This window comes from Frankliniella occidentalis, unplaced genomic scaffold (genome assembly GCF_000697945.3).
Source record: "Frankliniella occidentalis isolate FOCC.00 unplaced genomic scaffold, Focc_3.1 Scaffold258, whole genome shotgun sequence".
Taxonomy (NCBI): domain Eukaryota; kingdom Metazoa; phylum Arthropoda; class Insecta; order Thysanoptera; family Thripidae; genus Frankliniella; species Frankliniella occidentalis.
In genome coordinates this window covers 226091-240221 of record NW_026267384.1, presented here as the reverse complement: position 1 = coordinate 240221, position 14131 = coordinate 226091, and the positions used below count along the sequence as shown (strand labels likewise).

The 14131-nt window shown below is 47.3% G+C and overlaps 4 protein-coding genes across 7 annotated transcripts in view; 3 read left to right on the top strand and 1 right to left on the bottom strand.

The window, feature by feature from the left end:
• LOC113211172 (uncharacterized) overlaps positions 1–2162 on the top strand; it is a 4626-nt gene extending 2464 nt beyond the window's left edge. Inside the window, exons 6-10 of the mRNA XM_026429477.2 lie at positions 150–353; positions 429–592; positions 1239–1361; positions 1634–1740; positions 1823–2162. Of these exons, the coding sequence (XP_026285262.2) occupies positions 150–353; positions 429–592; positions 1239–1361; positions 1634–1740; positions 1823–2033 (809 nt within the window). The 3' untranslated portion in view covers positions 2034–2162. The remainder of the gene's footprint in view (positions 1–149; positions 354–428; positions 593–1238; positions 1362–1633; positions 1741–1822) is intronic.
• A 148-nt stretch (positions 2163–2310) lies between these two features.
• LOC113211163 (DNA-directed RNA polymerase II subunit Rpb4-like) lies at positions 2311–6824 on the top strand. 3 transcript variants are annotated; one of them, XM_026429465.2, is made up of 4 exons: positions 2935–3912; positions 6092–6272; positions 6362–6457; positions 6545–6824. In XM_026429465.2, the coding sequence occupies exons 1-4, from the start codon at positions 3852–3854 to the stop codon at positions 6621–6623; spliced, it is 417 nt and encodes a 138-aa protein (XP_026285250.1). In that variant the 5' UTR covers positions 2935–3851; the 3' UTR covers positions 6624–6824. The 3 variants fall into 3 exon arrangements, with proteins under 3 accessions (XP_026285249.1, XP_026285250.1, XP_026285251.1); XM_026429466.2 differs by lacking the exon at positions 2935–3912 and adding an exon at positions 5687–5852; XM_026429464.2 differs by lacking the exons at positions 6092–6272; positions 6362–6457; positions 6545–6824 and adding exons at positions 4112–4986; positions 5095–5718 and having other exon boundaries at positions 2311–3912.
• Positions 6825–7100: 276 nt separating this feature from the next.
• Positions 7101–8671, top strand: LOC113211168 (N-alpha-acetyltransferase 20). 2 transcript variants are annotated; one of them, XM_052273259.1, is made up of 7 exons: positions 7101–7272; positions 7358–7539; positions 7625–7649; positions 7798–7888; positions 8052–8181; positions 8257–8393; positions 8487–8671. In XM_052273259.1, the coding sequence occupies exons 2-7, from the start codon at positions 7487–7489 to the stop codon at positions 8570–8572; spliced, it is 522 nt and encodes a 173-aa protein (XP_052129219.1). In that variant the 5' UTR covers positions 7101–7272; positions 7358–7486; the 3' UTR covers positions 8573–8671. The 2 variants fall into 2 exon arrangements, with proteins under 2 accessions (XP_052129219.1, XP_026285256.1); XM_026429471.2 differs by having other exon boundaries at positions 7102–7539.
• A 10-nt stretch (positions 8672–8681) lies between these two features.
• On the bottom strand, positions 8682–10858 carry LOC113211165 (45 kDa calcium-binding protein). Its single transcript, XM_026429469.2, has 7 exons — positions 10697–10858; positions 10021–10539; positions 9797–9936; positions 9587–9700; positions 9360–9509; positions 9110–9282; positions 8682–9040 (listed from the first exon to the last, which is right to left on the bottom strand). Exons 2-7 carry the CDS (start codon positions 10329–10331, stop codon positions 8864–8866), a joined length of 1065 nt encoding a protein of 354 aa, XP_026285254.1. The 5' UTR covers positions 10332–10539; positions 10697–10858; the 3' UTR covers positions 8682–8863.
• Between the last annotated feature and the right edge of the window lie 3273 nt (positions 10859–14131).

Genomic DNA, 14131 nt, shown 5'->3' with positions numbered 1-14131 from the left:
GATAGGCAGTCCCGCCGCGCTGTGGCGTCACGCCGCTGCCTACCCGCCGGGCGCCTCCGCCTTCAATGAAAATACCCGGCAACCGAGGCAGATAGCAGTCTGAAGCGGTCTGATCTAGACACTCTGCTTTGCTATGTGTTTATTCGCAGGTCAGGTCGGTTACACCGCGCTGCTGGTGCATGCCCAGCCTAAAACGACGTCCGTGCAGGATGTGTATGCGGCCGACGCCTTCAACCAGATGCACTGCGGCAAAATATTGCACCCTGTCGTGTTTGGCGACTACCCTGAGAGCATAAAGAGGCTCCTACCGGACCTGCCAGCTTTTACAGATGAAGAGAAAAAGGATCTAAAAGGTATTTGGCATTTCGAGCCATCTCAACCTGGATTGGGTTTGGTCGTGTCACGTATGTAACGTTTTCTCGTCTCAGACTCGACTGACTTTCTGGGACTCAATATTTACAATGGAATCATTGCTAGTTACGACCCCAATGCGGGCGCAAACCGACCTCAGGTGCCCATTTACAGCCAACTACTGGAAAAACTGCCGTTTCTCGACGTGGGCAATCCTGCTGACCTGGTGCTTTTTGACAAGGTGAGGTGACAACCAATGCTGATTCTCTTGCGACTGTGTCGATGATCGGACGAGTTAAGGGCTCCATGGGCGCGAATTCGGGCACCACTAAGCGTTGGGGGCTGGGGGTGCTCGTTAATCCTACCTTGGTCACGCGATCGGGCTAATGCAATACATAGATCATTAAAGAGTGAATTGCTTATTGTGGTAGCTTCGACGGAGATGAAGAAGTTCGCTTCGCGCTTCCAGGTGGCAAGGCCTGCATTTCGATACCTTAGACTAAAAGGCCTGCATTTGTTACGCATTTTAAGCGCATTTTTTGCACATCACTGCGCAAAAAAATGCATTTTCTACGCGCATTACGCACACATCAAGAGGGCACTACAGTGACATCCCCTGGAGGGTGGGGCTACTTGAGCCAGGGGGTGCCATGTGCCATGTTTCTCTATCACATGGCACCGCTGACCAGAACATAAATATTTAATTGTTAGGAAGCTAGGCGCCCGTTTCCAGTCATTCTTTAGAACGGTACGGTAAACGACCCAGACATGTCGGGCTGAGATGTTTTCGCTTTTCGCCACCAAGTCACCACTTGGGCGTGGTCCGGCTCAAGAAGCCCCACCCTCCCTTGCCTGAACTCGTAGCAAGCGTTTCGTTTCTTTCTCAGATCACGCCGGAGGTAATGGAGCGGTCAGTGCTGTGGACGTGGCAGCAGTATGGTGTTCCAATCGCCATCACAGAGAACGGCTACAGTGGGACGGATGACCGGAAGCGGGCCGTTTACCTGAGTGTACGTGTCAGTCCGCGTCAGTCGAGAAGGAGATCTACAGGGTGGTCCACAGACCCCCTTCCTTTATTTTGCTTATACTGTACCGGATGCAGGCGTTCGTGCCGGTTGCATACTCGCACGGGGCCATAAGGCTCCGCGGTGAGTGACGGTAGGCAAGCCCGACCGGCACGCCTGCATGCGGTACACTATAAGCAAATTAAAGGAAGGGGGTCTGTGGACCACCCCGTATACCGTCAGGAGTGCGGAATGATTCACACTGTTCCCTGCTGCAGTCATACATGCGGTCGCTGATCGGGGCGGTGCACGACTACGGAGTGAAAGTGATCGCGTACTGTACTTGGAGTCTCATCGATTCTTTCGAATGGAGCGGCGGGTACAGGTTGGTCGAACAACGCTCCTGTTTTCTGACAGGAAGATAGTGCAACACAGCTTGCTCATGTGTCTATGTCGTTCTGTTTTAGTCGGCCCTTCGGTCTAGTACATGTGGACTACGAGAACGGAACGTTGAATCGCTCGCTTAAGCCGCATTCGTTGAAATTCTTCACGGAACTCGCCGACAAGAATGTCATTCCCTTCGTTGCGCCGACCCCCTCTTCCGCACCCACACTGTCACGCGGGGCTGCCCTCACTCTGGTTCTTGGAGTGCTGATCAACGTCCTCACAATTCACTGAGACCGCAGTCTGCTCTTCTTTCTCACTCTTACTTTTAATTGGAACTCTCTCCGCTTTCTCTAATCTCATTTCCGTGTGTCTTTCAGCATTTCAGACGACAATAAAGTCACCGAGTGCTGATTTTTTAAATATTTCCAATTCCTTTGCACAATCGCAACAAATATGATATTCTTGCACTAAAACTCATTGTAGGACTTTGAAGATAATGTATTTTATAGGCTCGGGAAATCAAACGGTGCTACAGCTGAGAGAAATGTTTCGTTGCAGCCATCAAAAATTGCTCGATCAGTCGGATCGGTCAAATTTTTAGTCACAGCAACTAGACTTTTTTGGTTACAGCAACCAAAATTTCGGTTACAGCAGCTAAATTTTTGATGCCCATATCACTAAACCGGGCGGATAGAACGGAATTTGACCGTGGGTATCACAATTTTGATGGCTGCAACGAAGCAGTGTAGACGAGGGGGTTGTCACTTGAGTACTGCGTACACGTCCGTCATAGAGGCGCTCAAATACAGTAGCCGAAATACAGTAGGCCTATACCGCGCCGTAGAGTCGCCGTTTGGGCCATGATTTTGGGTTTACGTGGCCCAAGGCAGTCGTTAGCTCGGGACAACCCGACCTGACCCAGTCTTGTCTATATTCAGTAACACTACGTCGACCCGTGTGGGCTAGTCAGTCGGGTCAGTCAGACCCGCTCGGGCCAGCTGGACCCACCCGACCCGGGCTGCGGGTCTGCTGGACCTGCCTCGGCCAGCCCGGCCCAGCAGTTCACGGGCTTCCCCTCACCCCGCGTCTCCCTGCCCCTCACCTACAATTTTGTTGGCTCCAGGCTTGGGTCGGATGGGTCTACTGTTCTGTTGCTCGACCCAACTGACCCATGCTGGTCCAGGCGGGCCCGTCAGACCTTACACCTCCCGCCGCTGGACCACTGGACCCGCACGGGTCCGTCTAGCCCACCTCTCAGAGAAATGGCAATTTAACAGCACAAATAATCCGTAGCGTGAGGCTGGGTCAGTCGGGCCGCCCAAACGGCGTCTCTACCGCGCCGTAATTGCTGGCAAATGGGTGATGTTCTGTCGGTTGCCTACTTACATGTGCCAATTGTCTGCTGTTGATATGAAAGTTTGAAGTCAGAGGGACGGGTGGAACGACAACAAACCCCAGCTGCCCAACTGCGCGGGATTTTTCGTTCTGTTTTACGAAAGGGTGTAATGGGAAATATGTCCACCCTCTCTCAAGCAGTCTCAAGTCTCTCAAGTTTCTCAGTTGGAATGGTTGAAAACGCCGACTGGGGCGCGCCACCCCAACGTAAGATAACCTACCACAAGGTGTCTAGAAAATTTAACACGGGTAATGTACCTGCTAACATGGGCAATGTTACATCCAGTTAAGAATTTTGTCGTTTCCCTCCACGCGGAGGGCGAGAGGGAAGCGCGGGCGGCGAAGCGGGGTAGGGTAGGTAGGCAGTTCTTCCGCCACTGCCTCCCCGCCCGCACCCTACCCCTCGCCCGCCACGCGCCGGCGTGACAAGCCGTCGTAATAACCCTTTTTGAAGTTTGAAGAAGGATATAACTCAGGACTGGTTGCTTGAGCTGGTTGGCCAGCCCGCCAGCCCGCTTGGACGAATGAGCCGCCAGCGCGCCAGCAGCGCCAGCAACAAACCTGACTGCGAATAGTAAATATATGGACGCAGTGTCGACTACGACTACCGACTAGACTGCGCTTAACCGCAGCGTCAAGCGTCAAACAAACACAACCCACAAGTCACAAGTTGAGAGTTCTTATTTTGTGCCTGCCACCTCTTCTTTTGGTGAAATGGCCGCTCAAAATATTGACTTGGTTGACGAGGATGCTGCTGATCTACAATTTCCGAAAGGTACGAATTTGTACATGCTGGATTTGTCCTACCGGTTTTTCGTTTATAACCTAACTCTGACTGTTTGACCAAACGCATTGGTATATTTTGTTTTAAATGTAATATCAATGACATAGATTACTTTGTTATTTGCCGAATTGTATTAAGAAAATGTCCTGTGAGTTGTAAATCTAGAGTAGAATATGTTGGCTGATTGCAGACTGTACCATGACTTCTGAGACAGATTTTGAAGAACGGTTCTCTGATACATGTTATATTTGTGGGATGTGGCTCCGTGAGCCATACATAACTTGTGTTGACTGCAAAAACACTTTGATTTGTACTAAGTGCTTTGCCAGTGGTGGAGAGCGCAATAATCATTATAACTATCATAAATATTCTGTGATTCGCAATGAGTTTCCTTTATTGGGCAACTGGACTGCTAAAGAAGAATTAGCGCTACTCGAGGCAATGATTGAATTTGGAGCTGACAATTGGACTGATATCGCCAAGAAAGTTTCTTCAAGATGTGAAGAGGAATGTATGAAGCATTACTTCTGGTTTTATTCAGAAAACTCTGACCTTCAGCTTCAAGTGGGAGAAACCTTTTCCTCACACAGAGTTGAAACAGCTCAGCAAACTGTTATGACACCATTCAGTAGATATGTTTCCAATTCTAAAAAGATTTCTGACTTTGAAGGGCCAGATGACCATGCCCAGCTATCAAAGAATAGTTATTCGCTAAAATTAAAACTAAATCCCTATCTTAAACAGCAACAGCAGCTGTATCAAAGAGCAGATCTTTCCCGCCCTCTCTTTGAATGTCGCGCTACGCAGTTTATTCCTGGTTACAATGCAGCTCGTGGAGAGTTTTCTGTTGAATTCGATGACAGTGCTGAGCTAATGGTTGCTGAATTAGACTCTGAGATAGCTGATCCAGAGGACAATGATTATGAAGTTCTGACCGATATGCAAGTAGCAATAGTTGAAGCTTATAATGGGCGGCTTAGAGAAAGGAAGCGGAGAAAGCAGATCATTAGGCATCATGGACTGCTGCTTTTGCAGAAAACAATTGGATGGCTCCAAAGATTTGAGGTGAGGTTTTTTCTATGACTAGATACTTTACTCTGGAATTCTTTTTTTATATGCTTTTAATTAAACGAAATAAATTGATAATTATTTATTTGTTTTGTTTCTCTTTAGGGAACCATTGGTAGAGAAATAGCTGAAAAGTTGACTGGTCTAATGCGTGTCTTAAATGGGAAGAAGTTTGATTTCTTAATGGAAAGTCTCCATGCTATGGGTGAAACTCGAGCTAAAATAAAACAGTTGAAAGAACTGCGTGACAAAGGCATTACAAGTCATAGGGCTAATAAATTGTATGCTCAATTATCCGATCTACGCAATCAGGTCAAAAAAGATGGCCCTATTTTGAGTGGCACTTTCCTGCCATGGTCAGGAGCAAATGCTCCAGCAGTACCAATTCAAACATCTGCTCCAAGAAAAAAACCACCTCCACTGGATATAATGACACTCCCTGGTTATGAAAAGCTTACGCCCTCAGAACGAGAATTATGCTCCAATCTTAGACTTGCCCCGCTTTCATTCCTTGACTTCAGAGACATTCTTGTCACTGAAAGTCGTAGAAACCCTGGCAGTTCTCTGAAACTTGCTCAAGCAAGAGTTCTTATTAAAATTGATGTAAACAAGACGAGAAAGCTCTATGACTTTTTGTTGAATGAAGGTTATTTTACTCAGGGAACATAGCTTTTGTATCTATATTTATAACTTTTGAAAACTAAAACAATAAATTATCTTTCCTTAAAATGTGATGTTTGGTCTTCATTGTACTTAAGTTAAAATCTTGAATGTCATTAATGTTGATAGATAACATTTTCTTTGTCAGTAGTAAACTTGAATCCTTACATTTATGTGCATTGCATTGAGGATTTTAACTAAAGGTAAATTGATGCAAGGTGATTTTTGTCTAAATTTACTCTAGACTATGTTTTTCTAGTACTGTGTATTATCAATAACAAATAAGCTTATGAAAAACTTAAATGTTGATTACAATTGCTGAAAAAAGAAAGGCAGCATTAGAGAAAACTTCCTATTACTGTCACAGTGCTGTTGCGTGCGTAAAGGCATAATTTTTTTTATGTATGATGAAAATGGATATCTTTTTTTTATATTTTTTCAGAGTTTGAAAATGCTGAAACCCTTCTCATATCAGAAGTCCATATGTTGTTGGAACATCGTCAAGCCCAAAATGAAAGCGCAGAGGAGGAGCAAGAGTTTTCAGAAGTGTTTCACAAAACATTAACTTACACAGAACGCTTCAGAAAATTCAAAAACAAGGAGACAATATCCTCAGTTCGGAAGTATGAGGACTTTTCTACATTTTGAAGTTTACTCTTTGTTAGAAATTGCTGTTGTAGTATTTATCTATTGCCTTTTATTATATTTGCAGTCTTCTAATGCAAAAAAAATTACATAAATTTGAATTGGCTTCATTAGCAAATCTCTGTCCTGAAACGCCAGAAGAAGCTAAATCCCTAGTACCAAGGTGAGTGGAGGTCTGCCAATTATTTTTTTGTTGTTGACTTATTCTCATAATATTGTTTAGTATACAGGGCTTTTATTAAAATTACAGTTTGGAAGGGCGCTTTGAAGATGAAGAATTACGACAGATATTAGATGACATCCAAACTAAAAGAAGTTTGCAGTATTGAGATTGGTCCCCATTTTCTTATTTCGTTTTTTATTTGTTTTTATAAAAGAACAAGAAACATTTGATTCATGTGTGTTTCCATTGTCATTTCAATCAGGATACTTCAGTGCACCTGCAATCTAAGACATCCAATATTCTCAGCACCTATACCTAATTTATTGTTTTTTCTTTTATTTCCAATAAATATTTCGACGGCGTTCAATTATTGTACTAATTATCTCTGAACACAGCCTCAACGGCTTCACACACTGTAACTAACAAGCTAGCCTTGAGCTACTCGAATAAATCCGTGAGTCTGGCTTGGTCAGGCTTTTTGGGCTGGTTTGATGGGTTTGATTCAGAGGCAAGTAAACCTAGTGGAGGGCCACTAAGTAAACCCCTCCCTGGACGTGGGAGGAGGGGGGAGATTTCGGTGGCTCAGTTGGACCAACCCCAAAATAATGAAAAATCTTCACTGAGACATATTTTTATTTTTTATACCTGGGCACTCAATGGAAGGATTTTCGCTTTCAATTTCATCACTCTGTAAAATGGCAATATGTCAACTCCTATTTTATTCGTAACGACTGACTCGCACTCGCATCCGACGGCCCACAGGCCAGGCCGGTCGTCGTCGGTGCGCTGCTGCTGGCTGTTATTTCTGTAGCTAGGTTGAATATATGTTTTCATTTACTATTTACATCTTTGCTCCTGAATTAATCTCAGTCAAAGAAGTAATTGATCGTATACGTCAAGGTTCTTCGTGCTCGTCGGTTTTCTGATCAACATATATTTAGGGTCTTGAATAACCATACAACTTGTAGGTTATTCTCCATCAAAACAACTTTGCCTTTTGTTGGAAAGGTGTTTTCACACTCAATCAGGATGACTACTCTTCGTCCATTCACCTGCATGGATCTATTGAAGTTCAATAACGTGTGCGTAAATTGGTCATCAGTTAAACTTGAGAAGAGTTAAATGTACATCATTGTTTTGTGTTTATAACTTTGCATTGTTTCGCAGGAACTTGGATCCATTGACTGAAACTGTATCCTTTGAGCAAATAGTGTCTTCTGGCTGCTTCCAGCATTTAATCTCAACTTTCTAAAATAAAAAAAGGAAAGAAAAGGGATTTGTTTACTATCTTGTGTAATAACTTATTCTAATAGTCTAGTATTTTTACTTAACGTTCACAGTTTGGCCTTGCATTCTACATGCAGTACCTGGCCCACTGGCCTGAACATTTTCAGGTAGCAGAATCACCAAGTGGAGAAATAATGGGATATAGTGAGTACTGTTTACTTTTTAGTTGTACATTCACCTAAAAAAGTATTTAATAGGTTTGAAAGTTTGTCAAAGATTTTGCAATGCCCTGTAATCTAAGGTATCTTTATTTGAAAAATTAAGGACACATTATTCTTCCACACCTAACTGGGCTATTTCTTTTCAGTAATGGGCAAAGCAGAAGGTCTAGGCGAAAACTGGCATGGTCATGTTACTGCACTCACAGTATCGCCTGATTATCGCCGCCTTGGGATGGCTGCAACCCTAATGTCTTGGCTTGAAGAAGCCTCTGAAAAGTAAAATTATTCTTTTGACTCTTCTAAGTCTTTTTTCTGACTTTTCTGTCTCATAAATTTGTATGTTTAACCCAGGAAACAAGCTTATTTTGTGGACCTCTTTGTGCGAGTTTCTAACAAAGTCGCAATTCAAATGTACAAGCAATTGGGTTACATTATTTATCGCACAGTTTTAGAATACTATTCAGGAGACCCTGACGAGGATGCTTACGGTAAGGTTTCACTTATTTCGTCACATCAAATGTTGATGTCTATTGATAAGCACATCAAAGTTCTACAAATTTGCGCATTTCCTCCATTTGCAGATATGAGGAAGGCATGTTCACGAGATGTGAATAAACAGTCTGTGATTCCATTAATCCACCCTGTGCGTCCAGAAGATGTTGACTAAATTTCAACTGTAATTTAAGACTAAATAATATTTATTTCCATATGCTAAAAGCAAAGTAGTTTGCTGGTTTGTACTAAAAAAAGATATTTTACGAACCAATATCTCCCTATTATTTCACCTTTCTAGTCAACTTTTATTCCATACATGCTTTACAGGCCAATTATAAAATTACACACACATATAATGATCAATAATGTGTTTTTTCAAAAAACAGTTACCTTTACATATAGTATTGTAGTATTGTCTTACAGTTTATTATTTCACTAGTAAGATCATAAAGAATGACACTTCTTAAAACTCATCATGAAAACTTTTGGCAGTATCAACCATCTTACTACCCAAAAACAAGTCCATTTTATTGATGACTTCCAGCAATGATAAGGCTCCATCATGATTAACATCAGCAAGAGCAATCAAGGTCTCTGCTTCCTCTCTAGCATGTCTGGGATTAATAGGATCAATGTACATCTAAAAGAAAAAAAAAATAACCAAAAAGACAATATTTGTTAATTACAGAATAAAATTTAATGTGCATACCAGAAGTTCATGGCGATCAGCTTTCCCATCTTTATTTTTATCAATTTCAGCTCTGAATTCAGCACGACGTTCTGCTTCTCCTTGATTAATGGTTTCGCCACTTTTCTCAGCATCACCTTCTAATAGAAGATGAGAAAATTCATCTTCAGTCAAAATTTGATCACCATTTTGATCTGTAAAACAATGGTTAGATCAGAAGAACAGAAATGAAAACTTTAATGAAGGTATACTTTCAGTACTGCTCACTCACCAAATTTATCAAAAAGTTCTTCAACTAATGTTAAAATAGTTGCATGACTAGATTCAGGATGTCGAAAAGCTAAAAACTCATCCACAGTGAGATGATTGGGATTTAAATGTGATGCTTCTGACCAAGCTGCTTTATCTCTCATAATGGTCTCTGTGAGGCAAAAGGGACAAATGACATATTCTAAAGGTGATCTCAGGCAATGGAGAACGCTTAGATGAAGCAAGTACCTTTGGTTTTCCTATCTAACCCAGAATGTCGTTTGTCATGATTTTCAACATAGGTTTTGCTATATCCCTTTTGTCTAAGAAAATACTGATGGTACTCTTCCCAAGACACTAGACCTGTAAATGTAAATTTGATTACTAGATTAAATATGACTGACCCGGTTGAAGTAAAACAAACATGGTCTTCATTCTTTCCACTTGTACTATCCTGACCATTCCTTGGGTTTATATCCACACTTGCAAAAAGAATATAATTCTCAGCATGAGCCTGGGCAATGTGCTGTTTAATTTTTGCCTCAATCCACCGTGAAAGCTCAGAATGGACTAGAAAACTATCATTGTTGGTATCGGCCCTAAAACAAAAAAGAAAAGTGCAAATGAAAAAAAAAAAAAGGGAAAACATCATAAACAAGGAACTATTTTGAATTTCCCATTACCTAACAAATATATCTTCCAATAATTCTTTGGGGTCTTCTTCTTTACGTTGTTCAAATTCACCTTCTCCAAGAATCACCTCTTTTCTAAAATTCTTGTTAATCTCTCCATCTCTTTCAATTCTAACTCCATCAAGATGATCAGGGAGATCTTTAATGACTGCATTTAAGTCTTTTCTTTGTTGATTGTTCAAGCGTTTGTAAGGCCGAAGGGGCAATACTCTAGTCCATACAAACATTACAAAACTTATGTAAGTCAGCACTGTTGCAAATACTGACCAACGTTTATAAATTGAATGACAACACAAGCCCATATTCTCTTTTCAAAAAATACTTAATGAAAACCCAATGCTTATCATTTCTAATAACTCAAATGCATCTATTCTGTTGCTTTGCTGCAGGTCCTTTCATGGTTCCTTAATTATGTATCCGCAGATACAGCATCTGGTTTTAAAAGGTTATGTTTGAGTATATCTCTAACTAAACTGGACAATTATGTTAACAATTGAGTGATTGCAGAGCCTGAAAAAAATGTCAGTTTTATTACATACTCATTTCAGTGACTTCGGTTAAGGCAGAAGAGTGATAGCCCGTGACTGGCAGATCAAAAAGTGTTACTACATCCCCACAAAAAGAGAAAGTATACTGTGGACTACATTCGAATTCACAGGATATTTACCAGGTTTTCTACGATCTTGAGATCGCCTAAGAATATTCCGTCTGTGTGGACACATATTTTCTAGCTTCATTAGATCGCAAATATTCCTGCAGAAAATACGATAATGACACGGTTTCGTTGACAACAACACTCGGACTAGCCGACGTCTTAAAATTTTTGACAGATGTGATGTGGTTGTACAGTTTTTCATACTCACCCGGCTTGATCAGCTGTTAGCTGGGCTGCGGACTTCCGGTTCAGTCTTCGCACCGTGCAGTCGCACCGGTCGTACGCTCTAGCAGACGACACTAACCTCACTCCACACGTGTTGTTCTGACAGCCCACACCACGTTCACTTAACTTCACTATCCACAGTTAACATTGTCTTCAACTTAACTGTAGCATGGCTGGGGAGAGTGACGGACCTTCGATGCCGGGACTGGTCCCTGCAAGTGGCCCCGCCGTATCCTCGACTGCAGGCCTCCCAGCAAACCCAGGGAAGACTGCTGCGCCCCTCGCCGACTACGAAGACTGCCTCATGGACTTGGGGCTCCCCGACCAACCGAAGGGCACCAAACGACGACCTCTTTCATCAGGTGGTGAGTCCAGCCCGGCAAAAAGGGCCCAACGGGACAACCCCGCCCACCGTGTCATCCCCCCGGACGAACTCGAACCGCTGTCAACAACGGACCTCACCGCCCGTTATGACGTATATGGCCCTGGCCCCTGTCTCGTCTATGTGGACTATCCTGTCGAGGACGGCAAGCCCTTCAAGGCGGAGGAGTTTGCCCGCCTCATTGGGAACTCTGTACTCCCCCGATACTCCACGTTCAAGCTCATCGGCCCCACCCGTGTACGGGTGGAATATGCTACACCAGCTGCGGCTAATACAGCCATCACCGATATCTCCTTGGTCATGCCCTGGAGCACTAGCTATCTCCCTTTCCACCTGCGTACCTGCCAAGGGGTGGTGCGCAACGTCGGCGCCTCATACACCGCGGCCTCCTTACAACTCGCCCTCAAAGCCCAAGACCGCGAGATCATCGCTGTTCGCCCGCTGCCCCGCCGTGTTCAGTCCCCTGACGGGACTCAGCTGGTCTACTCGGGCTCCTGGCGCGTCACGTTCGCTGGCACTTCCCTGCCCACCCGTGCCTTCTTGGAGCACCGGGTTCTGGAGGTTCGTCCTTACGTTCTCCCTGTCCAGCAATGCAAGAAGTGTTGGCGTTTCAAGCACTCGGCCACGGTGTGCCGCAGCAAGGCCCGGTGCCCTCGCTGCCTCTCCGATCAGGCCCACGACTACGACACCTGCACCGCCGCTATCCCTACGTGCCCACATTGTAACAAGGCTCACCGCGCGGACCAATCCCAGAACTGCGACTACGTGGTTGATCTGCGTAACATCAAGAAGACGATGGCGACTGAGAATATCTCCTTCGCTGAAGCTGCCCGGGCCTACCGCTCCCCTCCCCCCCCAAGGGAGGATGGGGAATTCCCCTTGCTCACCCCGTCTCCGGGGCCATCATCCCCCACCGACCGCCCCACATATGCGGAGCGTACCCGGCCGCGCACCCCTCGTGCCCCGTCGGGCTGCAGCTGCACCTGCTCTTGTGCCTCGCGCCCCCAGCCGCCAGCGCCCCCTGCCACCACCGCCGCCCCCGACGATTTGGCCCACGCCCTCGACCTATTGGCCCGGGTCTTATCGGAGTTCCTTCGGGCGGCCCAAGGCAAGGACCTTTGTGACATCTCTCCGGACAGCCTGCGCGACCACCTCATGTCGCTCAAGGTGCTCGGCCCCGCGCCTTCTGTTGCTTCTCGCGTCCTTCAACGCAGCGACGCTCACCCACAGCAAACGGCCCCCGCTGCTCGACCTCCTGACCGAGAAGGGGATCCAGGTCGCAGCACTACAGGAATCCCGCCTCCCCCAGTCCGTTCACCGCCTGGGGATCTACGAAGTCGTCCAGCCCCCCCAGCCGGAACGGCCGCGGGTGGCAATCCTGGCCAGTAACGCCACACTCTTCCAAGACATCGGCCTGCATGCCCGCCTGCCGCCCGCCCTCGGCCTTGATGCAGTGGGCATTGAGATCCCCTTCCACCCCCGCCCCCTCACCATCGTCTCCGTCTACGCCGCCCCTGATGCGCGGGTCCCCGACGGGGCGTGGGCCGACCTGGCCGCGCTCCTGCCCGACGACACCGTCTACTTGGGCGACTTCAACGCCCACCACCCCCTGTGGGGGGGTGCCCTCGCCGACCCTCGCGGGACGGCCCTGGCGGACTGGATAGCGGACAGCTCCCATGTCATCCTGAACGACGGCTCTCCGACCCGCATCGGTCACATCGGGCAGCAAGATTCGGCTCTCGACCTGGCACTGGTCCCGCGCACCCTTGCTCTCCAATCTGAGTGGGACACCCACCCGGACACCTTGGGCAGCGATCACCTGCCCTGTCTGCTGCGCATCCGTGAGGATCGCGACCTCGAAGACCAAGCTCCCTACGAGCGCCGTTTCTACTCCACTCGCCGTTGGTGCATCCCCAAGGATGGGACCTGGCCGGCATATACGGACCACGTGCTCACTGCTGGGGCCCCGCTGTTCGCAGCCCCCATCACCCCAGCCTCTTATCCCGCCTTCGTCGCTCTGCTGCACGACGCGGCGTCTCAGGCCTTCCGGCCTCGCCAGCAGGTCCGGCCTCCGGGGCGGTACAACTCCCACCCCTGGTGGACCGCGGCCTGCACGGCGGCCGTTAACCACCGCCGAGCGGCTCTCACCACCTTTCGCCGTCTGCGCACGCCGGACTCGCACTTCGCCCTTCTTGACGCCCGCCACGACGCTGCGGCTACCATCGCCAGTGCCCGCCAGGAAGGGTGGCGATCCTTCCTCGAAGGACTCACTCCGAGGGATCACATGACCCGCCTCTGGGCCATGGCCCGCAACAATGCCACCAGGACCCCGTCCCGGCCGGCTCCAGCGACCTGGCTCCCAGACTTTCACGCCCTCCTCACGCCGGACACGGTCTCTCCGGGACCACCCCCGACTTACCCGGAGGTTCAACCCCCTCCCCCGGACCCGCACGGCCTCGCCGCCCCCTTCACCATGGGCGACCTGCTTGCGGCCATCGCGGCGGCCAAGGACACCGCACCCGGGATGGACGGCGTCACCGCCTCCATGCTGCAGAACTTGCCCCCCGAGGCCCTTCAGCACCTTCTCGCCCTCCTCAACGACGCCTGGGCTAGCGCTACTCCACCGGACGACTGGAAGGACATACTTCTACTGCCCTTCCTGAAGCCGGGGAAGGACCCGACACAAGCCTCCTCTTACCGTCCGCTCGCCCTTGCCTCGGTGATTTTCAAGGTGTTCGAACGCCTTCTGAAGGCTCGGCTGGAATGGTGGGCGGAGTCGTCAGGTCTCCTTGCTTCCACCCAACACGGCTTTCGCAGGGGCCGGTCCACCACGGACTGCC